The sequence below is a fragment of the Oncorhynchus gorbuscha genome, linkage group LG13 (assembly GCF_021184085.1).
Source record: "Oncorhynchus gorbuscha isolate QuinsamMale2020 ecotype Even-year linkage group LG13, OgorEven_v1.0, whole genome shotgun sequence".
Classification (NCBI taxonomy): domain Eukaryota; kingdom Metazoa; phylum Chordata; class Actinopteri; order Salmoniformes; family Salmonidae; genus Oncorhynchus; species Oncorhynchus gorbuscha.
This window is the reverse complement of record NC_060185.1, coordinates 76,740,868-76,767,698: the sequence shown is the minus strand read 5'-3', so window position 1 is coordinate 76,767,698 and position 26,831 is coordinate 76,740,868. Positions and strand designations below refer to the sequence as shown.

Sequence of the window (26,831 nt, the reverse complement as noted above, 5' to 3'; positions counted from 1 at the left end):
TTCACATTCTTAAAATAAAGTGGTGATCCTAACTGACCTAAGACAGGACATTATTACTAGGATTAAATGTCAGGAATTGTGAAAAACTGAGTTTAAATGTACTTGGTTAAGGTGTATGTAAACTTCCGACTTCAACTGCATGTAGTGTAAATCACTTATATTTTAATTATTCAAATAACATTACTGAATACCGCCAGGGGGAATGAATACTAGGATAGGTGGAGAGACATCACAACTGGAACCAAATCAAACATTTACACAGTTTGCTCTAAAAGCATAGAGGCCATACCACCCCCAACGTCTTTGTATGATTGAACAAGAGGCTCTGCAAGAAAGCAGAATACATTTTTTAAGAGGATCTTGCTACCACCTTTGATGAAAAATGTACAAATCAACACCATGTACAGGACAAATCAGCAAAGTGTAATGTACAGGACACAAGACGGTGGTCAAATGGCTTCATCAAATGCTGCAAAACATGTTTAAAGAAACACCAGGCTTTTTAACAAATCACAATGTCGAATCACAGTAAGTTATATCAAACCACTTTCCACTTAAAACCATTGCTTTGTTAATTAATTACGGTAGGACTCCAGAGGTGAATGAGACCATACATGCGGTCCTTTGTGAAGAGCTGGTCCTGGTCGGCCCATTATATATGCCAGGAGGATAGGTTCTCATCCGATAAGTTGTCCTCCAGGAGCCAGCTACTAACGGGTCTAAGTGTCAGAGCACCACAGCTGAGCCTTCATCAATATGCCGGGCAGCCTGGGTTCTAGAGCCTACACATCTGCACCTGCCTGTCTCCCATTAACACACCATCACAGACCCCACAGATTGCCACACTGGCCAGATGATGGCACATTCAAGACATTTTGGGGATGTAAAGGCAAGATGAAAACCATTCTGGCGACTCTACCAATAAAACGAGGCAGGCATGCTAGAACGTCACGATTCAAAATCAAAGTTTGCAGGCAAAACCTTTGCAGTGGTTTTAGTTAAGGTAGTTGATGCAAATGAGTCACTTGCGAAATGCACTCATTAAAAATAACCTCTGATCTCCAACTTGCTAGATACTATTTTGTATTTTATTCAAGCGGATAAACTAGTGATGTACTGTAGGCAGTGACGCATTTCCTCCAAAAAAGTATATAATTGAACACAGATCCAAGTCACTGTTGCCTAGGGTCAGATTTTTTGAGACTAGTGTACAATGAGGAAGACGAGTTTGAGAGCAAAATAGGTTGAGGGCAGGATTCTGCTGCAGAATACCAAATGCAATCTGTGACTCAAAATACTAAACAAGGTCATGTCACACAAACTGAACGGCCTTGCTGTTCTAAGTAATGCCATTACGGCCATTGTTCGACAAAATCCCTACATCCCATTAATATGTTAGCCCAATAGCATGTTAGCTAAATAGCCATTAGCCGAACAGGCAATAACAATTCACATGTTATCCTAATATGCAATAGCCTTTAGCATGGTTCACTGTTGTCTCACTGGAAGGCCTGAGTCAGAGCCATCAAAGGAAGCAAATCAGTCCAACAAGCTATATCCATTAGCATCTCTATGCATTCTGACTGGAAGGCTTGAGTCAGAGCCGTGACAAAAAAAAGGAGCACTGCCAGCAAAGGCACTCTCAGTGGACCACCTGCAGGATAGGCAAATCATTTCCAGACCGCTCATCTGTAGAGGAACTCTGACGAGTCCCCCACCCAAGCCTCTCGACCATATGGGGGATGCATGAAGGGCACTGTGAATCTTCCCTGCACATTGAACAGCTAGAGAGAGAGGGAGAAAGGGTTGGGCTGTGGCAGGGCTACTGCAGAGCAGACAGGCTTTTCCCTCAAGAGATGGACAGGAAAGAGAGTCTGGCTAAAAGAGTGGATAGTCCACTAGGGAGTGGTCAGGTTATCAAAAACAAAGGCCATTATAAGTGCGGCAATGTACATGTTCATTAAGAGCCACATCTGGCAAGCTTATACGTGGGAACATAGGAAGGACACGTTTGCAAAACCCTCCTATTTGGTTGTGCCGTCATAATAATGAATGCATACTAATGTTGTCTAGGTAATGAGAACGGCATGGAGGGCCAAATTGATCAATTCAGACGTCATCAAGGCTCGGAACAGTACACCTCAAATTGCAGAAAAAGTTGGTAACAATGCAGGGGTTTGACTAGGGGATAAGCTCTGAACAACATGGATGATTAGCTAAACTTTAGTGGCATAAAGCATAACAAACATGAATTAACCAACAGGCAGGGGGCTCTGGTCTCCACACTGCTGCTTGACACACGTCTGCTGCAGTATTGATGACTCTAAAATGCTTTACACTTCACTTGCCACAGTCCTCCTAGGCCCCACATCCGGAAGAGACTTCGCTTGCCCCTACCCCTTAGGCACTTCATGTACATCGGAGAGGATTAGATAGGCCTGAGCAGCATGACAGTAGCTCTACCTTGCCCTCTGATAGGCTAGATGGAACGCTCACAATATTGCTTACCTTAGAATTTTAGAGTTTTTCAGAGCTACAGAAAATGTCACATTACATTGATTCAGTTTGGGTGCCAAATCTACAAATACACTGAACAAAAAAATGCAACCAATTTCTAAGATTTTACTGAGTTTGATTTCCTTATATGAACTGTCAATTGAAAACAATTCATTAGGCCCTATTCTATGCATTTCACATGACTGGGAATACAGATACGCATCTGTTGGTCATAGATATACAGTACTAGTCAAAAGTTGGGACACCAACTCATTCAAGGTTTTTCTTTATTTGTTCAACAGTGTAGAATAGTGAAGACATCAAAACTATTAAATAACACATATGGAATCATGTAGTAACCCAAATGTATTTTTGAGATTTGAGGTTCTTCAAAGTAGCCACCCTTTGCCTTGGTGACAGCTTTGCACACACTTGGTTTGGCATTCTCTCAACCAGCATCATGAGGAATGCTATTCCAACAGGCTTGAAAAAGTTCCCACATATGCTGAGCACTTATTGGCTGCTTTTCCTTCACTCTGCGGTCCAACTCATTCCAAACTATGCAAATGGGGGTTAAGGTCTGGTCATTGTGGAGGCCAGGTCATCTGATGCAGCACAATCACTCTCCTTTGTCAAATAGTCTTTACACAGTCTGGAGGTGTGTTTTGGGTCATTGTCCTCTTAAAAAACAAAATGTTCCCACTAAGCGCAAACCAGATGAGATGGTATATCGCTGCAGAATGCTGTGGTATGGCTTCTTAAGTGTGCCTTGAAATCTAAATAAATCACCAGCAGTGTCACAAGCAAAGCACCCCTACACCATCACATCTCCTCCATGCTTCATGGTGGGAACTACACGTGCAGAGATCATAAGTTGACTTACTTTGCATCACAAAGTCAGTGGTTGGAACCCCAAAAGAATCTGTCAATTAGGACTCATTAGACAAAAAGGAAAGATTTCCACTCGAATGTCCATTGCTTGTGTTTCTTGGCCCAAGCAAGTTTCTTCTTCTTATTGGTGTCCTTTAGTAGTGGTTTCTTCGCAGCAATTCAACCAAGAAGGCCTTTACAGTTGATGTTGAGATGTGTCAGTTACTTGAACTCTGTGAAGCATTTATTTGGTCTGCAATTTCTGAGTCTAGTAACTAATTAACGTATCCTCTGCAGCAGTGGTAACTCTGGGTCTTCCATTCCTGTGGCGGTCCTCAGAGCCAGTTTCATCATAGCGCTTGATGGTTTTTGCAACAGCACTTGAAGAACCTTTCAAAGTTCTTGAAATTTTCCAAATTGACTGAACTTTTCTTGAAGTATTGGACTGTTGTTTCTCTTTGCTTATTTGAGCGGTTCTTGCCATAATATGGAGTTAGACCGACCCTGTCACAACACAAGTGATTGGCTCAAACGCATTAAGGAATGAAATTCCACAAATTAAAAAAGGTACACCTGCTAATTTAAACGCATTCCAGATGACTACCTCATGAAGCTGGTTGAGAGAAAGCAAAGAGTGTGCAAAGCTGTCATCAAGGCAAAGGGTGGCTACTTTGAAAACTCAAATATAGAATATTTGTTTAATACTTGATTGCATGTGTTATTTCATAGTTTTGATGTCTTCACTATTATTATACAATGTAGAAAATAGTACAAATAAAGAAACCCCTTTTTTTCACCTTTATTTAACCAGGTAGGCCAGTTGAGAACACCTTTATTCAACCAGATATGCTAGTTGAGAACACCTTTATTTAACCAGGTAGGCTAGTTGAGAACACCTTTATTCAACCAGGTAGGCTAGTTGAGAACACCTTTATTTAACCAGGTAGGCCAGTTGAGAACAGGTTCTCATTTACAACTGCAACAAGATAAAGCAAAGCAGTGCGACAAAAACAGATGGGATAAACAGATGTACAGTCATAACACAATAGAAAAATCTGTATTCAGTGTGAGCAAATGAAATGAGGTAAGGCAATAAATAGGCCAATAGTGGTGAAGTAATTACAATTTAGCAATTTACACTGGAGTGATACATGTGCAGATGAGGATATGCAAGTAGAAATACTGGTGTGCAAAAAGCAGAAAAACAAAAACAAATATGGGGATGAGGTAGGTGGTTGGATGGGCTATTTACAGATGGGCTGTGTACAGCAATCGGTAAGCTACTCTGTGAGGGAGATATAAGTCTCCAACTTCAGTGATTTTTGCAATTCGTTTCAGTCATTAGCATCAGAGAACTGGAAGGAAAGGCGTCCAAGGTAGGGTTTGGAAATGACCAGTGAAATATACCTGCTGGAGCACGTCCTATGGGTGGGTGTTGCTACGGTGTTCAGTAAGCTGAGATAAGGTGGCGCTTTACCTAGCAAAGACTTATAGATGATCTGGAGCCGGTGGGTTTGGCAACGAATATGTAGCAAGGACCAGCCAACGAGAGCAGACATGTCGCAGCGGTGGGTAGTTAATGGGGCATTGGTGACAAAACGGATGGCACTGTGATAGACTGCATCCAGTTTGCTGAGTAGAGTGTTGGAGGCTATTTTGTAAATGACATCACCGAAGTCAAGGATCGGTAGGATAGTCAGTTTTACAAGGGTGTTTGGCAGCATGGGTGAAGGAGGCTTTGTTGCGAAATAGATTTATATTTGGATTGGAGATGCTTAATGTGAGTCTGGAAGGAGAGTTTACAGTCTAACGCAGACAGCTAGGTATTTATAGTTGTCCACATAAGTCAGAACCACCCAGAGTAGTGATGCAGTCGGGCGGGCGGGTAGTGATCGGTTGAAGAGCATGCATTTAGTTTTACTAGCATTTAAGAGCAGTTGGAGGCCAAGGAGGGAGTGTTGTATGGCATTGAAGCTTGTTTGGTGGTGTCATGACTGTCTTGATCAGGTCAGGTTACAGGAGACCACAACCCTACAGATTATCTCTCAACTCCAACAGAGGAGGAGAGATCTAGGGGTCTGAAGATGCGAGGGGGTTTATGGCCCCTTACGGCCCTGGTAAATCTCAGGCCACAGACAAATTCCTTTGTCCTGTTACTACGGAGAACCAGCCTCAGAACATTAAACATGAAATAAAGGGACTTTGGAACAATGGTTTCCGTCAGCCACAATGGTGGTCATGACGATAGATGGACTATGAAAATGTATGTCATTTTTGTTCTGTTATTAAAGGTTAATAGATGACGTTATTACGAAAATATTGTAATGTGAAGGGTTTTCCTAGTATATGTTTGATGTTTATACATTCTACGTTGAATGGAAAATATCCAAATCAAAGAGAATGTTTTGGGGAAGATGAAAGGTGAAGTTAGTTGTCTAAAATTGGATTTGAGAAAAACCTAGGCCTTGCCTCATTAACTTGGTACGCCCAGAGAATTGCCCTAAAGGCGGCTACGCCCACTTCTGACCCAAGGGTATAAAACCTGTGAGTATAGAATTTACAACAGGGCTACGTGACCCCAGCTGCAGCAGGGTCTGAAAAAGTCAACCAACCCAGAACGCAACGAAAGCTTGAGGACAAAGAAATCATTTTCTACCCAAGCTACGGATGAGTAGCTGTGTCTCAGCGGGTGAATTCAAGTCAAACCACCTAGCCTCCATCTCCCATCGAATCGTGGTATCTGAAGGGTTTCATTCCTATGCTGTGAGCTATCTGTCCTCAGAAGACCCCTTCCAGAGAAAGGGGTGAGGACAAGCAGGGAGGTGCGCAGGAGAAGTGAGTCATCGAACAACGGAATGGTCCACGCAGAGAATCCCCGGATATCGTCCCCACGTAATTACATCATCATATTCTGACCCATAAGAGGGGCAGTTTGGGCAAGGCTAGGGTTAGAATAGCATAGCTGACAAATTCACCCAAATGTATATTCTTGTGTACTTTCTTTCTCTCTCTTTTGAAATTCCCATTGTGGGTAACACGCGCCATGGTGTGTTGGCCCGTTATACTAAGTTCTAATCAATACCCTATAATGTGTTTTGTCTATGTGTATCTTTTATCATCATTTTAGCTTTTTAGTAAATAAATATTCAATTGAGATTGGTGTGATACGAATTCATTAGTGGGACCCGGGTCCGTGCAGATTCACGGGCGATAAGACGTTCAAAACGAGATTGTTCAGAGGCAACTGGTTAATTAGCGGCTGTTGTAAAATCGATATTCTGAGTTAATTTGGGAAATAGAAACTCAATAAAAACGAGTTTTCCCATGGTGCCCCAGGTTAATAATTGCTTGATTCAGTTAATCATGTAATTAGAAACATGTAATCATTCGATGAGCAACAGTCATCACATTAACTAATACAACGTCACGGCAGTGGTTTGTTAACACAGTATCTAAAGGGCCAGATGTATACAGAATTGAAATTGTAGGTGTCCAAATTTTGACTGGTAATGAATGAATGAATGAATGAATGAATGAATGAATGTAATGTATGTATGTATGTATGTATGTATGTATGTATGTATGTATGTATGTATGTATGTATGTATGTATGTATGTATGTATGTATGTATGTATGTATGCATGCATGCATTTTATTTTAAAGGTAGGGACATGGATCAGAAAACCAATCAGATTCCAGTAAATCTGTACAGATCCTTGCGAGATGGGGATGTGCATTAACATGCTGAAACATGATGTGATGGTGGCAGATGAATGGCACGACAATGGGCCCCAGGATCATTGTCATTCAAATTGCCATTGATATAATGCAATTGTAGCTTATGCCTGCCCATACCATAAACCCACCATGGTGCACTCTGTTCACAACATTGACACCAATATTGACACTGCCATCTGCACGGTACAGTTGAAACCGGGACTCACAGCAGTGTGCCAGTGGGCATCAAAAGGTGAGCATTTGCTGTGGTCAGGTCAAGACCCTGGTGAGGGCGACGAGCACATAAATAAGCTTCACTGAGACGGTTTCTTGCAATTTGTGCAGAAATTGAAACCCACAGTTTCATCAGCTTTCCGGTGGCTAGTCTCAGACCATACCGCAGGTGAACAAGCCAGATGTGGTGTTCCTGGGCTGGCATGGTTACACATGGTCTGCGGTTGTGATGCCGGTTGGATGTACTGCTAAATTCTCTAAAATTAAGTTGGCGGCAGCTTATGGTAGAGAAATGGGAATTAAATTATCTGGCAACAGCTCTGGTGGACATTCCTGCAGTCAGCATGCCAATTTCATGCTTTCTCAAAACTTGAGACATCAGCAGCATTGTGTTGTGTGACAGAACTGCACATTTTAGAATAGCCTTTTATTATCCCCAGCACAAGGTGCACCTGTTCAATTATTATGCTGTTTTATTAGCTTCTTGATATGCCACAAACTTTTTGTTGTTGTTGATAATTGTGTGTGTGTGTGTGTGTGTGTGTGTGTGTGTGTGTGTGTGTGTGTGTGTGTGTGTGTGTGTGTGTGTGTGTGTGTAACACTTCTGGGATCGTTTATTTCAGCTCATGAAACATGGGATCAACATTTCACATGTCACGTTTATATTTTTTGTTCAGTGTATATATGGGATATGGCCTAGGGGTTGTTTCTATACTGGGCCAATGGAAGGATGATAACACAGGTAGGGTAAACTTTCTCACCGATCTCCATCTCGATGAAGGTGGCCTCCTCGGGGAGTGCGCGCGGCAACACGCCCGGGTCACTAAAGCTGGTCCTCAGCAGCATGGCCATGACGAAAAAGAAGAGGAGGATAGCGAAGACCGGGATGGCAGGGGACAGGTGGATTGCCAGGTATGGGCACCTGCAGATGTTACAAGAGGACCATAGATTAATAATATTCCAGCACCACACAACTCTCTCAATGTTGACTGAATACTCCATAGTGAGTGATTATAATGTCTCCTGACCCCTCCTGTCTCAGCCTCCAGTATTTATGCTGCAGTAGTTTGTGTCGGGGGGCTAGGGTCAGTCTGTTACATCTGTAGTACTTATCCTGTCTTACCCGGTGTCCTGTGTGAATTTAAGTATGCTCTCTTTAATTTTCTCTTTCTTTCTCTCGGAGGACCTGAGCCCTAGGACCATGTCCCCAGTCCACCTGGCCATGCTGCTGCTCCAGTTTCAACTGTTCTGCCTGCGGCTATGGAACCCTGACCTGTTCACTGGACGCGCTACCTGTCCCAGACCTGCTGTTTTCAACTCTCTAGAGACAGCAGGAGCGGTAGAGATACTCTTAATGATCGGCTATGAAAAGCCAACTGACATTTACTCCTGAGGTGCTGACTTGCTGCACCCTCGACAACTACTGTGATGATTATTATTATTTGACCATGCTGGACATTTATGAACATTTGAACATCTTGGCCATGTTCTGTTATAATCTCCACCCGGTACAGCCAGAAGCGGACTGGCCACCACTCATAGCCTGGTTCCTCTCTAGGTTTCTTCCTAGATTTTGGCCTGTCTAGGGAGTTTTTCCTAGCCACCGTGCTTCTACACCTGCATTGCTTGCTGTTTGGGGTTTTAGGCTGGGTTTCTGTACAGCACTTTGAGATATCAGCTGATGTAAGAAGGGCTATATAAATACATTTGATTATGTGATTGACTCGTGAAACATTAAGATAAAGCAGGGTAGTTACAGTACCATGTGATTATTCTGTTTAGTTATGATGATGCAAATCCTCATGAATTGTGAGTGGAACATTTGAATTTCTTGTCTTCAATTTCACATCAAAACACACTCAATATCTGATTTTTTAAAAATATGTATTTACATGGCACAGGAGCAAATCTGTGGCAGCACAATAATACGGCTGAGAAGATAACTACACCAGAGGTTGAAGAAGCCCTCGTCTTACACATGAGACTATTAGAATACCCTAATTGTCAACGAAAGCACTGCACAAACAGTCGGCACTGAGAAACAAGCCTCTACACGTCCTTGTAGAACGGTGTTCAGAAGTTGTTTACTGACGCAGCATGCAGTTAAAACAGTTTGGTCTGCAACCCTTCCCTAGGGCTTCACACACACTGCAGCCATGGCCCAAGAATCAACAACAGCCGGAGACCATGTTTACACTTCTAAACGTTCTCACCCTCCAGAGGGGGGAGGAGCAGTATTAACACGAGTCCAATTGGCACGCCTAAACTGTAAAACTGCCAATAGACTCAGGACGCCACTCTGCAGCCAGGACGCCACTCTGCAGCCAGGACGCCACTCTGCAGCCAGGACGCCACTCTGCAGCCAGGACGCCACTCTGCAGCCAGGACGCCACTCTGCAGCCAGGACGCCACTCTGCAGCCAGGACGCCCCACAAAAAAAAGCCCCTTTTCCTGTCATGGTGGAAAAGGCATTCTGTAAAGTGCTGCGGCAGATTGGCAAGCACCACAGGCCACTGCATTGAGCTATTAATAGAGAAGCTGCTCTCCTTCTTCCCCGTGTGGAGAGATCACACATCCACAATGTAAGAATATATATCTATAGTACCAGTCAAAAGTTGACAATTACTAATTTAAGGGTTTGTCTTCATTGTTACTATATTCTACATTGTACATCAGTTGTGTTGTGACAAGATAGGGCTATCTTCTGTATACCACCCCTATTTGGTGAAAGACCCAACTCCATATTATGGCAAGAACATCTCAAATAAGCAAAGAGAAACAGCAGCATCATTACTTCAAGACATGAAGGTCAGTCAATTCTGAAGATTTCAAGCTTCTTCAAGTGCAGTCGCAAAAACCATCATGTGCTATGATGAAAAACTGGCTCTCATGAGGAGCGCCACAGGAAGAGACCAGAGTTACCTCTGCTGCAGAGGATAATAGCCTCAGAAATTGCAGACGAAATAAATGCTTCAGAGTTCAAGTAACAGACACATCAACAGTTCAGAGGAGACTGCATGAATCAGGCCTTCATGGTCAAATTGCTGCAAAGAAACCATCACTAGAGGACAACAATAAGAATAAGAGAGACTTGCTTGGGCCAAGAAACACAAGCAATGGACATTTGACCGGTGGAAAATCGGTCCTTTTTGACTGACGATTCCAAATGAGATTTTTGGTTCCAACCGCCATGCCTTTGTGAGACAGAGTAGGTGAAAAGATGATCTACGTATGTGTGGTTTCCACAGTGAAGCATGGAGGTGGTGTTGTGATGGTGCTTTCTTGGTGACACTGTCAGTTATGTAGAACTCAAGGCACACTTAACCAGCATGGCTACCACAGCATTCTGCAGTGATACACCATCCCATCATTTGTTTTTCAACAAGACAATGACCCAACACCCCTCCAGGCTGTGTAAGGGCAATTAAACCAAGAAGGAAAATGATGGAGTGCTGCATCAGATGACCTGGCCTCCATAATCACCTGAACTCAACCAAATTGAAATGGTTTACGATGAGTTGGACCACAGAGTGAAGGAAAAGCTGCCAACAAGTGCTCAGTATGTGGGAACTCCTTCAAGACTTTCGGAAAAGTATTCCAGGTGAAGCTGGTTGAGGGTGGCTACTTTGAATAATCTCAAATATATTTTGATTGAACAATTGTTTCATTACTACACGATTCCATGTGTTATTTCATAGTTTTGATGTCTTCACTATAAATCTACAAATTAGAAAGTAGTGAAAATAAAGAAAAGCCATTGAATGAGTAGGTGTGTCCAATCTTGACTGGTACTAATATATAACACTTCCCTCTTCATAATAATCACATTTGTAATGCCATATAAGCTGTGCATGATGCATTATAATGTACTGCTCCCCATGTGGAGAGATGTATTATGATAACATGTCCTATGAGCACCTTCATAATGCATAAGCACATGTATTACGCCTTATGAGCTATACATGATGCATATAATTCCTTGTGAAGACCAAATGGGAAAGTATTACCAGATCTGGTCATACAGTACAAGCCAATGGCCATGTTGGACAGGTTGATGAGTCTTGAGTGTATTTCACAGTGTAACAGGATATGGGTTTGATTATGCAAATGGTAATTATTTAAAAAAACACCAGATTTTTTGTGGATCCTGATGTATAAAGATGGTGGATCTTCCTACAAAATCCCAAACATAATCAATCCAAGAAAATGCGTTTTGGTGAAAAACAAACTTTCTCCGAACTCAGTCTGGTACCCATGCACAAGGCACGTTTATGATGGAAGCCCCAGACACTGACTGGTTAGGCTGGTTCTGTCATATTCAGTTCCCATTTAAAAATGTTTAATTTCCTCCTTTTGTTTGGGTGCCATTTTATGCTGACTCAAACACTCATAGTGAAAATGTTCGATAAGAGGGAGGGGTGTAGCTACAGTGTACAAGAATGAGTCAACAAAACACAGGGTGACAAAGTCTACCTGTTCCTTTCAAATTATGGAGATTTACTTATTATTATTGATTTATTAGTTTGAATTTATTGGGGCAAAATGCACTATGTAGATTAGACAGGTAAGTCTGCATACAGGTGCCATAAGTTTCCACCCAGTACCTATTTAATAGTCTGGTTCCACATCCGTTTGGGCTGTGTCCAACTCCTTTGCTTGACAATGACCATAGGAGTTGGAAAGATGGCACAAACAGATCTGGGAACAGGCTACCTTTTCAACACTAATGGAAAAATTAAAAGGAGCAGAGATCCATCCAATCAATATACATTTCCACTAGATTAAGCCCTGAGGCAGATGGACTGAGCTATATTTAAAAAATATATAAAACAATGCGATAAACCAGTCAAATTTAAGCATGGCTCTTTTCATTTTGCTGTTTCAGTTTTCATCAACAGCGTAATTAATCACATTCAGACTCAACACTCATTGTCAGATTCTGTGTTCAGTATTATTTGCCTTTGATAATCTCTCAATATGATCAATGTAGCCATTTTTATCTCAACATCAAATCCTTGGCTGGGTTATAATTAAGCACCTTACTGTGGTTTTTTAAAATTGAAAACGTGGTAAAAAAGAAACAAAAATAGCAATTTCTCAAGCAAGAATTTTGCTAGGACTGTCTGGGAGTGGTCTGGGTGGGGGAGGGGAAAACTGAAAACTAGCTGTTATTGGCCGAGGGGTTTGGAACTATTATTGGTCTATTAACTAAGGATGACTCTGGACCTGACAGTTCATGCAGCTTTAGTATTCTGATAATGGAGTTCTGGTAGAATCCAGATTGAGGAGAAATCTCCACACAATGCATCCCTGACCACCTCCTGAAGTGGTCAGACAGATCTGAACACAAATCAGACCACAAAGCAACTTGTGGGTCTAGACCAGTGTTTTCGTTGCAAGCTTTGTGTTCTGATAGCCGAAGTCGCATGTAACTGTAGACACAACCTAATTTACCACCTGGTGATATCACAAGGCAGGCCACAACTACATCCCTCCAAAACAGGCAGTCTTTTCAAACAGATCTTACACTTAAAAATCAGCATTATCCTAATTTTCACAATTTAGCAATACTATTCCAACCTCAGTGTGGAAGTGTATAGAAAAAACAGGAAATCTCATTTGACTGCACTGGGCCTTTAATATGTTGTCATATATTCCCTTGTTTGTACTTTCTCTCCCCCGTTGTCGTCGGTGAGAAAGGCTCCCCAAAGTAAGCTATATTTATGCCCTCAAGTCATCTCAAAATAACATCAAACCAAGTCATTGAGCAAAAAAAAAATCCTTTAAGAAATCAAAACATGTAATTTCTCTAAACTATCCCTTTAAAATTGGGCCTTGAGCCCAACCCGCATGCCATAGAACCTGTACAATTTGTCACACACTTTCCTAACACATGAGGCTTGTAACAGCCAGTTCTCTGAATACATTGAAAGCAGAGCTAACATATCAACCACTGGCTCTACCTGGTATGAATTATAATAGGTAACAGATGCAGAGTAAACACTTTACTGTTAAATTTTAACCACTGGAGGGGGAGAGACATTTGATTGAGTGCTCTCTAATCTAGACTTTAAACCATTTAACTTCACACTCAACACTGATAAGAGGATAGGTACAGGACTTGTTAAGTAACAAGAACTAGGAAATAATATTTTTTGGTTCCCCTCAACTGTAGTTGTCCATGACATTGGGAGCAATTCTCAGTTTGAGATTTATCTGCCCAATTTCCTGCTTTTTAGCCCAGGACTAGGCTTAATCTGTGTCTGGGAAACCGGCCGATCATGTATTTCAAGACTGGAGAAGAGGAGAGGCCTCTAAGGTGGAGACGTTGCAGCCTTAAAAAAAAGTTGAACCAAGGAATATGTCATGCCTTAGCTCTGCCACTCCTGACATTTGCCTTCACTGAGTATCTCATACCAAGCCTTTATGAATACATAACACCGGCGCTAGCTGTCTGTTGGAAAGCAGAAGTGAATTATGTACTATACTGCTGCGCTAGCAGATCTGCAGTAGGCCTGCTGTGTAACCTCTCTCTTTTGTAAGCCTTCTCTCTCACACCCACACAGTAAACAGTTCTCTGACCCAGGAAAGAGTTCCAGAATATTCACCGCTGTATATTCTGACCAGAGTCCCTAGTGATCTCTAAGCCACAGTCATCTCAGCAACAACTGGGGCATGTTCTGCAGGTAGTATGCGATTCCTTATTCTACATGTCATGTTTGTTCTAGACATAAATCTCTTATCTGAACTTACAAAGGTTTGTGCCCGGTTGTCTTCATGACATATTGGCTTGAGACCAAGTATGGCCACAAGACTAAAAGTGCAGTCTGGACATTGCCCTTTGAACAATAAGAAAGAAACCCCAACCTACAGTAAGGGTGCAGTTTAGTGACATCAATATATATAAAAATATATTTAAAAAACACTACAATTGGTTACTCAACTTAAGGACAATCAAATAAACGAGTTGGAATTGAAAACCGTCTGATATTAATGTTCAGAAACAAGTTGCATCAGCAACAAAAAGTTGTAACAGTGGAGCAGAACAAAGAGATTCATTAATAAATCAGATCACAACGATGTGATTACATGAAATACCACACCAGTGACCTCTGACAGAGAGGAACATAGTAGTGTGGAGAATCAATAAGGACACAACAAGCCACTGCAATACAACAGCTGTGTTCCAAATGGCACCCTTTCCCCTATAGTGCACTACTTCTGACCAGGGCCCAGTAGATTAATATCTACTAATTGAGAAGGGACCGAAACCGTAAGACCCAAAATGCTGCCAGAGTGCCTATGAGGCAGTACCGCACACCTGAGTCCTTTATAGAGATGACAACAGACATCTCTTGGGAGAATGGTGGCATGAGTCTTCCATTTCAAAGCACTTGGATGGAGGTGAAAAACATGTAAAGTCTCTCCCCCTAGCTCACCTCCTGGACTTGAAGTACAGATATGAACAGGATCATTTCACTGAAATTCACCCTCCCTATAAACAAAACCTTAAATATTTTTAGGGAAGAAAGACTACTTTATGATAATTGGAAATAGATACAGTTGTTCTGAATATGAAATCAGGACACTGACTGGGCTGTGTTCATTAGACATCAAAATTAAGAAGAAAACAGACAACCGGGGAGTGACTACCTTTACCTGTTCAATCATAAAACACTCATTTAATTAGCTGATTTTGACACACACACACACACACACACACACACACACACACACACACACACACACACACACACACACACACACACACACACACAGGGAAGATGGATACCCGGGGGGACCTCGGGTCTGTTACTAGATATCCTCTGGCCAGAGTCACACTAAGGTCAGCACTTGGCAGTGCAATCTCTCCCCCTCCCGAGCCACACACACACACACACACACACAATATTTGAGGGATCTGACCGGGAGAAGTCAAGGGCCTCTCTGCTAGACTAGCCACCCCCATGAGGACTTGTACAGCAGCAGCCAGGGCTTCCGTTCAGAGCCAAATTACTATCAAAGCCTGAGCCTGTTCATTTAGCATCAAACAGAAGGAAAAAAACACAGAAAATTAGGGACCTGGACCAATAAGAAATGCTCATTTCTGTTTGTTGCAAAACATACAAAGACCACACAATCCTATTGTACGAATCAATGCTGGAACAAGGAACAAAAGCATGGAGATCGCTTCATCCTACAATTCGTTTCATCTGTTCTGTGTAGGTGTTGCTCATTTGTAGGGGAGCTACTCTTCAGGGGGAGCCTCCCTCACTAGACTGCTGATGGTTGGTGATAAGTAGAGGTTAACCTAGTTGGTTGGTTGTTCTTGGACTGGGTCCAGCCTGCTCAGGAGGACACTGCCTCTCTGTCCTCCAATCTATGCCCTGTTGCTACTTTTTAATCCAAAAAGTAACATGAAAGGAACCTGGCCCTAATGCAGTGAATTGATTTCCAAAGAAGATGTGTGTGTTGGATCTTCACAGACAAACATCAATATAATTAGTGGGAGGAGAACTAAGCTGGATCTCCTAGAGTAATGTAATCGTAGGATTCCTCTAAAGTTGTTGACCTTGAGCTGTCAGAACTGGGCTGTGATTTGTTAGGGTACATAAAGCAGAACAGTGTGCAAACGAAAATGGAAAATGAACACGAGCCTTTGTTCTTGGCCAAGCTCAGATAGGACCGCTCAGTTGCACTCAGATTGATGGGTTTTCTTTAGTTTGGTGCCTAAAGAACGAACCCATGGTTAGATCTGTCTCCCCTCTGAAAACAACTACATATATTCAGTGTAAAGAGTAGAGGTCGACCGATTAAACGGAATGGCTGATTAATTAGGGCTGATTTCAAGTTCTCATAAATCGGTATTTTTGGACACAGATATGGCCGATTTAAAAAATATATTCAACACTTTTATTTAACTAGGCAAGTCAGTTAAGAACACATTCTTATTTTCAATGACGGCCTAGGAACGGTGGGTTGACTGCTTTGTTCAGGGGCAGAACGACAGATTTTCACCTTGTCAGCTCGGGGGATTCAATCTTGCAACCTTACAGTTAACTAGTCCAACGCTCTAACCACCTGCCTCTCATTGCACTCCACGAGGATACTGCCTGTTACCTTGAATTACTGCATTTGTGTAAGTTGTTAGCCAGCATTAACTGATCTTTAAAAAAAACAATCAATCATAATCACTAGTTAACTACACATGGTTGATGCTATTACTAGTTTATCTAGCTTGTCCTGCGTTGTATATAATCGATGCGGTGCGTATCGTTGCTCCAATGTGCACCTAACCATAAACATCGATGCCTTTCTGAAAATCAATACACAGAAGTTTTAAACCTGCATATTTAGCCAAAAGAAATCCAGGTCAGCAGGCAATATTAACCAGGTGAAAGTGTCACTTCTCTTGCGTTCATTGCACGCAGTCAGTGTATATGCAACAGTTTGGGCTGCCTAATTTGCCAGAATTTTATGTAATTATGACATAACATTGAAGGTTGTGCAATGTAACAGGAATATTTTGACTTATAGATGCCACCCGTTAGATAAAATACGGAACGTATTTCATTGAAAGAATAAACGTCTTGTTTTCGAGATGATAGTTGGGGTGGCAGGGTAGCCAAATGGTTAGAGCGTTGGACTAGTAACCAGAAGGTTGCAAGTTCAAACCCCTGAGCTGACAAGGTACAAATCTGTTGTTCTGCCCCTGAACAGGCAGTTAACCCACTGTTCCTAGGCTGTCATTGAAAATAAGAATTTGTTCTTAACTGACTTGCCTATGTAACAGTATAACTTTAAACCGTCCCCTCGCCCATACCCGGGCGCGAACCAGGGACCCTCTGCACACATCAAAAACAGTCACCCACGAAGCATCGTTTCCCATCGCTCCACAAAAGCCACAGCCCCTGCAGAGCAAGGGGAACCACTACTTCAAGGTCTCAGAGCAAGTGACGTCACCGATTGAACCGCTATTTAGCGCGCACCACCGCTAACTAAGCTAGCCGTTTCACATCTATTACACCTAGTTAAATAAAGGTAAAATAAATAAAAAATAGTTTCCGGATTTGACCATATTAATGACCTAAGGCTCATTTTTCTGTGTGTTTTCATGTTATAACTAAGTCTATGATTTGATCGAGCAGTCTGACTGCAATGGTAGGCAGCAGCAGACTCGTAAGCATTCATTCAAACAGCACTTTAGTGCGTTTTGCCAGCAGCTCTGCTGTTTATGACTTCAAGCCTATCACCTCCCGAGATTAGGCTCGTGTAACCGATGTGAACTGGCTAGCTAGTTAGCGGGGTGCGAGCTAATAGCATTTCAAACGTCACTCGCTCTGAGACTTGGAGTTGTTGTTCCCCTTGCTCTGCAATGGCCGCAGCTTTTGTGGAGCGATGGGTAACGCTACTTCGAGGGTGGCTGTTTTCGTTGTGTTCCTGGTTCAAGCGAGGAGAGGGACAGAAGCTATACTGTTACACTGGCATTACTAAAGTGCCTATAAGAACATCCAATAGTCAAAGGTTAATGAAATACAAATGGTATAGAGAGAAATAGTCCTATAATTCCTATAAGTACAACCTAAAAAAACTTCTTACCTGGGAATATTGAAGACTCATGTTAAAAGGAACCACCAGCTTTCATATGTTCTCATGTTCTGAGCAAGGAACTTAAAATGTTAGCTTTCTTATATGGCACATATTGCACTTTTACTTTCTTCTCCAACACTTTGTTTTTGCATTATTTAAACCAAATTGAACACATTTCATTATTTATTTGAGGCTAAATTGATTTTATTGATGTATTAAGTTAAAATAAGTGTTCATTAAGTATTGTTGTAACTGTCATTGTTACAAATTGATAAATAGGTTTTTTTAATATATACAAAAAAAATAATAAAAATAATGGTCCTCCAATAAATCGGTATCGGCGTTGAAAAATCATAAACTAGTAAAGAGGAGGCTACACCAGCGATGATTATCCTGACCAGTATCCTATTGGTGTAAACCATGAAAGCAGACATCAAAAGTGGTTTCCATCATTGTTTCCTTACTCACATAAGACTAGTAGTTGAGTGTACAATATTTGTAACATTCTTGCTAAATGTCAAACTGTCGCCAGATACAACAGATAATCACAGACCCTCCGTGTTCAGCTGCAGAATCTGTCCCATAGATGATCCAGGGCAACCTCATTCCATAACTCCATGTGCTGTAGCCAACTCCTATTGTCATGCCATACAGTCCATAATGGACATACAGTACCAGTCAAAAGTTGACACACCTACTCATTCAAGGGTTTATCTTTATTTTTTACTATTTTCTACATAGTAGAATAGTGAAGACATCAAAACTATAAAATAACACTTATGGAATCATGTAGTAAGCAATAAAAAGTGTTATACAAATCAAAATGTATTTTATATTTGAGATTCTTCAAAGTAGCCGCCCTTTGCCTTGATGACAGCTCTGCACACTTAGCAATATCTCAACCAGCTTCACCTGGAATGCTTTTCCAACTGTCTTGAAGGAGTTCCCACATATTTGGAGCACGTGTTCGCTGCTTTTTCTTCACTCTGCGGTCCAACTCATCCTAAACCATCTCAATTGGGTTGAAGTCAGGTGATTGTGGAGGCCAGGTCATCTGATGCAGCACTCCATCACTCTCCTCCTTTAGCCTTTACCGTCTGGATTCGTGTTGGGTCATTGTCCTGTTGAAAAACAAATGATAGTCCCACTAAGCACAAACCAGATGGGATGGTGTATTGCTGCAGAATGCTGTGGTAGCCATGCTGGTTAAGTGTGCCTTGAATTCTAAATAAATCACCAACAGTGTCACCAGCAAAGCACCCCACCTCCTTCACGGTAGGAACCACACGTGCAGAGATCATCCGTTCACCTACTCTGCGTCTCAAAGACATGGCGGTAGGAACAAAAATCTCCAAATTGGACTCATCAGATCAAAAGGACAGATTTCCACCAGTCTAATGTCCATTGCTCGTGTTTCTAGGCCTAAGCTAGTCTCTTCTTCTCGTTGGTGTCCTTTAAGTAGTGGTTTATTTGCAGCAATTCGACCATGAAGGCCTGATTCACGCAGTTTCCTCTGAACAGTTGAGGTTGAGATGTTTCTGTTACTTGAACCCTATGACGCATTATTTGGGCTGCAATCTGAGGTGCAGTTAACTCTAATGAACTTGTCCTCTGCAGCAGAGGTAACTCTAGGTATTCCTTTACTGTGGCGATCCTCATGAGAGCTTGTTTTGTCATAGTGCTTGATGTTTTTTGCGACCGTACTTGAAGAAACTTCTTGAAGTTCTTGAAATGTTCAAGATTGACTGACCTTCATGTCTTAAAGTAATGATGGACTATTATGTCAGTTTGCTTATTTGAGCTGTTCTTGTCATAATATGGACTTGGTCATTTACCAATAGGGCTATCTTCTTTATACCACCCCTACCTTGTCACAGCAAAACTGGAAAGATTAAGGAAAGAAATTCAACAAATTAACTTTTAACAATGTACACCTATTCATTTAAATGCATTCCAGTTGACTACCTCATGAAGCTGGGTGAGAGAATGTCAAGAGTGTGCAAAGCTATAATCAAGACAAAGGGTAGCTACTTTGAAGAATCTCAAATATAAACAAATATAGTTGAACACTTTTTTGGTTACTACATGATTCCGTGAGTGTTATTTCACAGTTGATGTCTTCACTATTCTACAATGTCAAAAATATATATTTTTTAATAGAGAAAAACCCTTGAATGAGTAGGTGTCCAAACTTTTGACTGGTACTGTACATACAGTCCAAAGAGCTCATGGGACAAGGCCAGATCCATGGGAATTGGAGAAGTCCTGTCTATATAGATGTCTCTCTTTTTACGTGCAGATTTTATGTGCAGACATCTATGTGTTAGGACAGGTATTCCCATTGCGCGTACCCCCCAGCGGGTACGGCACGTAGAAATGTGATTCACCTCCACATTTTCAATCAATACATTTATATTTTCCAACGTGAGTAGCCATGTTTCACTGCCAAAAATAAAATTAAACCATCTAGTGTTCGGCGAAATAACAATGTCAAATACAGGTAGCCTAGTCAAATAATTCCTCTAACGGTCCGCATGTATGGGAATCCCACTAACGGTCCGTATGTATGGGAATCCCACTAACGGTCCGTATGTATGGGAATCCCACTAACGGTCCGTATGTATGGGAATCCCACTAACGGTCCGTATGTATGGGAATCCCACTAACGGTCCGTATGTATGGGAATCCCACTAACGGTCCGTATGTATGGGAATCCCACTAACGGTCCGTATGTATGGGAATCCCACTAACGGTCCGTATGTATGGGAATCCCACTAACAGTCCGTACGTATGGGAATTCCACTAGCAGTCCGTACGTATGGGAATTCCACTAACGGTCCGTATGTATGGGAATTCCACTAACGGTCCGTATGTAGCCAAACCATAGCTGCTGCTCATTCCATTTGCTCGAAAATGTATAAATGGTTAAATAAAATGTAGCCCCGCATCCACAGAGACACATACCATCTCTACTGGTAATACTGCTACTACCAACAGTACACCTGCACCTGTTGACGAAACAAGATGTTCTGCGTCAATGATCACATCCAATGCTAGCATCAGTAATTCTACATTTGTTGTTAGCCCAGCTCGCATGGACACACAGTTGTGAAGCTGATGCAGCCAAAGAGCTACTGCCCCCTTACCCGAGAAAGCTCTGAACAGACAGGGACATGGACCAAGTTCGACGGACATCTGGGTCAAAATCAAAAGTAACAGTCAGTATCTGGTGTAGCCACCAGCTGCATTAAGTACTGCAGTGCATCCCCTCCTCGTGGACTGCACCAGATTAGCCAGTTCTTGCTGTGGGTGTTCCCCCACTCTTCCACCAAGGCACCTGCAAGTTCCCAGACATTTCTGGGGGGAATGGCCCTAGCTCTCACCCGCCGATCCAACAGGTCCCAGACGAGCACAATGGGACTGAGAGCCGGGCTCTTCGCTGGCCATGGCAGACCACTGACATTCCTGTCTTGCAGGGAATCACTCACAGAACGAGCAGTATGGCTGGTGGCATTGACATGCTGGAGGGACTTGTCAGGATGAGCCTGCAGGAAGGGTACCACATGACGGAGGAGGATGTCTCCTTGTTACGCAGTGTTGATATTGCCTGCAATGACATCAAGCTCAGTCCGATGATGCTGTGACACCAACCCAGACCATGACAGACCTTCCACCTCCAAAATCGATCCCGCTCCAGAGTACAGGCCTCGGTATAATGCTCATTCCTTCGACAATAAACACGAATCCGACCATCACCCATGGTGTCCTAGGTTTTCATAACTGTAACCTTAATTGCCTTCCGTCTGTAAGCTGTTAGTGTCTTAACGACCGTTCCACAGGTGCATGTTCATTAATTGTTTATGGTTAACTGAACAAGCATGGGAAACAGTGTTTAAAACCTTTACAATGAAGATCTGTGAAGTTATTTGGATTTTTACGAATTATTTTTGAAAGAAAGTACTTTTTGCTCACAACTCGATGAAACCTTCACAACTCGATGAAACCTTCACAACTCGATGAAACCTTCACAACTCGATGAAACCTTCACAACTCGATGAAACCTTCACAATTGCGTAGAAATTTAGAAAATGACATTTTGAAAAATAAGCCGAAGGAGTTTGAGCGAGAATTAAGACGACTTTCGAGTAGTAAGACATGTATAAAAACAACAGATACCAGAAGTGTCTTATATGGTGAGCTACCGTGTGGCTAGGCCAGGCAAGCCCCATACTATTGTGGAGGACTTAATTATTCCTGCTGCTGCGGATATGTCTTCACCAAACAGCACTGTTTTACGACACATCAGTGACATGGCAGAAGATGTTTTGAAACAATCACTGCTTCGCATACAAGCCAGTGAATTATTTTCATTACAGCTGGATGAGTCAACAGACGTGGCGGGCCTGGCACAGCTCCTGGAATACTGTATGTCCGTTACGTTTATGAAGGGTCAATTAAGGAAGACATCCTCTTCTGCAAACCAGGACAGCATGAGAGGATATTTTTAAAGTACAGGACAACTTTGTGAAATTAAATGGACTTTGGTGGTCAAGATGTGTTGGTATCTGTATTGATGGCGCAAAAGCCATGACAGGGAGACATTGTGGAGTGGTAACGCGCGTGCAAACAGTTGCTCCCGACACCACTTGGGTAAACTGCAGCATCCACCAAGTCTCTTGCTGCAAAGGAAATGCCTGACAACTTGAAATAGGTTTTGGACACTACAGTGAACATTGTTAACTTTGTTAAAACAAGGCCCCTTAACTTGTGTATTTTCTTCATTATGCAATGATATGGACAGCGACCATTTAATGCTTTTACAACATACTGAATTGTGCTGGTTATCAAGGGGCAAAGTATTGACACAGTTGTTTTTGTTTTTTTAATTGAGAGACGAGTTAAAGTTCTTTACTGGCCATAATTTTCACTTGTCTGACTGCTTGCATGATGTTTCTCACACAACTGGCCTATCTGGGTGATGCTTTTTCTCGCCTGAATGATCTGCATCCAGGATTACATGGAGTCTTCGCAATTATATTCAATATGCAGGACAAAATTGAGGCTATGATTAAGAAGTTGGAGCTCTTCTCTGTCCGCATCAACAAGGACAACACAGGTGTTTCTATCATTGTATGATTTTTTTGTGTGCAAATGAACTCAAGCTTACAGACAATGTCAAATGTGATATAACAGATGACAAACAACTGGATTCATTATCCCTTTTACCGATATCTGAACAAGAGAGCCTCATTGAAATTGCAACAAGCGGTTCTGTGAAATTTTTATTTAATCAGAAGCCACTGCCAGATTTCTGGATTGGGCTGTGCTCAGTATCCTGCCTTGGCAAATTGCACTGTTAAGACACTGATGACCTTTGCAAACACATACCTATGTGAGAGTAGATTATCGGCCCTCACTACCATGAAAACTAAAAGAGGCACAGAATGATTTAAGACTGAGACTCTCTCCAATACAACCCAACATTGCAGAGTTATGTGCATCCTTTCCAGCACTCTCTTCATTAACCTGTGGTGAGTAATTCAAAATTGTCAATGAACAAATAAGGTTTTATAAGATGTAAGATGGTTAAATAAAGAGTCAAATTATTGATTATTATTAATTGTGCCCTGGTCCTACGTATAAGAACTCCCTCCTTCTCACTTCCCACGAGCCGGGTTGTGACGAACTTACACTCGTTCTTAAGTTGTAAATGTATTGTATAGTGTGTGTGTGGCAGGCGAACAATGATGGCAAAAAACGACATTTGAGAGTGTGCTGACCCTGGTGCTAGAGGGGGTATGCAGCTGGAGGTTAAATGTTTGTAGGGGTACGGGACTATAAACAGTTTGGGAACCACTGTGTTGGGACATTTAATATTTTTTTGAGATATAGTATAGTGGAAGTGAAAGATTCCAGATCTCACTTCAGTTTCCGATAGACGAGTGACTAGATGTTGGTTAGTGGTAGTGAGCTACTCTCTCAAACATGCCTCCTGAAAAGCATGAAAACCACTGTGCCTCTTTCTTCAGCAAATTGTCATTAGCCTGTCAAGGGGCTAGATCTGATATGGCTCAAATTGCTCCGTAATGGAGAGTTTTGAATTACAGCCCCTGTTCCCCAGCTCAATCTCTATGTTAATATTCAGGCCTCCCCATGAGAGATAATTATGGGGCAACTGTAATACGAACGTAGTGTGCTAACGGCGATCTGGCCATTAGTTACCATTGGGCCTGGTCCAACCTCAGGCGCTAAACTAGTGGGATCAGCAATATCAGTCTCCACTCTGGCCCCGGGGCAAGACAACAGTTCCCTCTGGAGATTCAGAGAACATGTTCTGTTCATTATGCCAAAATGTTTCAATAACGTAAAATTAAATTGAGCGTTATTGATTGGACGAGTCCAGATATAGCCCCCCATGCTTCAGTCCGTTTTCTTACATTTGGTGCCTAATGAACACGACCCAGACTCCCATTGAGCGCACACAGAGATGGAAAGGGCTGCACATTTACTGTAAGGCCAGAGGCCCCAGGGAGCTACAGTATGCAGCCACTGCTGTAGCTCCTCAGCAGTCCACTGGATGATTACATTAGGCCAAGAAGCCTAGCAGTGACGGTCCCTGTCCAGTAGAATTACTTGGTAAAACTTGATTCCAGCTGTTAGAGTATCATGCATTACATTTTGTATTCATAGGGCAAAACTAGTCATCAGCCTGAACACTGGAACACTTTTCCTTGAGGCCCCCCATTTTTTAAAATTAATTCATGATAAATCTGCAACAAACAAACAAAATATTTAGACAGGCACACTGACAAGGCATTGCCCGAACTGCTCTTTGGCCAGTCTGTTTCTGGGGGGCTACGGTTTCACTCTGAAACCTCAGTTGTAAAACACCTGGCCAGCTAGCTCCACCTGCCAAGTCCAATACAGGTTAGGTTATATGGTTACCGTTAGGGGAAGGGTTAGCTAACATGCTAGTAGTTGCAAAGTAGCAAGTAGTTGAAAAATTGGTATTTAGCTAAAATGCTAAAGTTGTCCATGATGAGATTCAAACACGCAACCTTTGTTACCTCGATTTTAATCCACCACAACCAACTTCTGTCATATGTAGCCCTCCTAAACGTATAATACTAATTTGAGTGTTACGGATTTACACTTACTATGTTGCATCGTCTGAGACCAGACTGTAAAGCTAGGTTGATGTTTTATTATTATGTTCTGAAAGGCAATGCTTAATGTTTAGCAAGGGCCCCTTTCACTGGACAGTAAGGGAATTAAATATGCAAGACTAGATATTAATCAATAATGGTTTCTGTCTGATACCACTCAGGCAACGATTTTTGTGGGGAGAATTTTTCTTCAATATTTTATATGCCTCATCACTTAATGCATAGCTTAGTACAGGGTAAATAAAGGCTATTTTTAGGCCCTACTACATGTTATTAGTTTCATCGGACTTGCGGCCCTAAAAGTACTTCATCCTAGAAAACATTTTACACACCTAAGGAAACGTCATGGGACATTGATTTGTTCAGAATTTATTGAGAAAACACGGCCGAATTATTTTGACAGCTTGCTTGGTTGTTTGATCATCGCCCAAATAAACAATGGATAAACAGATCTACTTACTCGAATGCGAAGAACAAGGAGCAGGTGCCAACGATGAGAAATAAGGTTAGATAGAAGACGCCTTTCTGCCGGGCCATCATTACGCGTCCATCACAGCAGAAAGTGTTTTTCCCTGGGAGCTTTTCCCATTTTCGTACCTTCCGTGTCATCATTACCGCCGACATACTGACAGTTTTCGATCACACTCAGTAAGCTATAGTGACATATAATGTTTATAGGCCACTGTATGTAAATTACAATATTTACTTGACTTTCAAAACGAAAATTATACAGTAAAGTACATTTCCCTGTGACAGGAAATATCCGTGAGATGTTTTTTTCCTTCGCCGTTTATACGGGCGATTCAGCTCACAAATATGCGTATTCCTATAAACACTCCACGTTAGTTGTTCTGAAATGACATGATTGAGAAGCACATGTCGTTCGTGTCATTCATTTTAACAAATCCATGCATCTATCCATATTTTCGGCAATCAAAGTTCTCCTCGTTTCAGTGCGTCCACCTCCTTCCAGTGCCAGAGGGCTTCCATTCTAGAGTAGAACAGTAATCAGTATCTTAAATTATCCCCTTTAATAACGGAATTTGTTTGAGTCAGATCTTTTTGGCCCAAAGGAAAGAAATCCAGTCTTGCTACTCGCATCAGGAGCGTGGACCTTGACCGAGTGACATCCATAAAACTGATAATACATGCGCGCACATGACAGTCATTGCTTGGTTTATGTTGATATTAGTCTATTCAGTAAGACATAATAACACTTTTTTTTTTAAATAATCGTTGCCTAAATAAGGTGTGTTGGTTTTGATTTCCCGCAAGACGCGATGCGAGTTTGTCTCGTTTCTAATCAATGGGTGCAGGAAACACGCCTAGATTAAAATGTCTTATTTTAAAGGGGCAGTACAGAAAGCAAGGAACAAAGGAGATGGTGTTCTCTATTTGAAACATTGGGATATTACGCTACCAATCAAAAATATAAACACAATCATTTCAAAGATTTTACTGAGTTACAGTTCATATAAGGAAATCAGTCAATTTAAATAAATAAATTAGTCCGTAATCTATGGATTTCACATGGCTGGGAATAGAGATATGCATCTGTTTGTCACAGATACCTTAAAAAAAGGTCGTAGGCGTCGATCCAGACCATCCCATACATGATCAATGGGTGACATGTCTGGAGAGTATGCAGGCCATGGAAGAACTGGGACATTTTTAGCTTCCAGGAAATGTGTACCGATCCTTGCGACATGGGGCCGTGCATTATAATGCTGAAACATGAGGTGATGGCGGCGGATGAT

The 26,831-nt window shown here is 41.9% G+C and overlaps 1 protein-coding gene across 1 annotated transcript in view; it reads right to left on the bottom strand.

Annotated features, from left to right (window-relative positions):
- Window positions 1-26,379, bottom strand: part of LOC123993534 (palmitoyltransferase ZDHHC9-like) — a 47,180-nt gene extending 20,801 nt beyond the window's left edge. The window contains exons 1-2 of the mRNA XM_046295789.1: window positions 25,535-26,379; window positions 8,080-8,240 (exon numbers count right to left, since the gene is read on the bottom strand). Coding sequence (XP_046151745.1) covers window positions 8,080-8,240; window positions 25,535-25,698 — 325 coding nt within the window. The 5' untranslated portion in view covers window positions 25,699-26,379. The remainder of the gene's footprint in view (window positions 1-8,079; window positions 8,241-25,534) is intronic.
- Window positions 26,380-26,831: the final 452 nt, after the last annotated feature.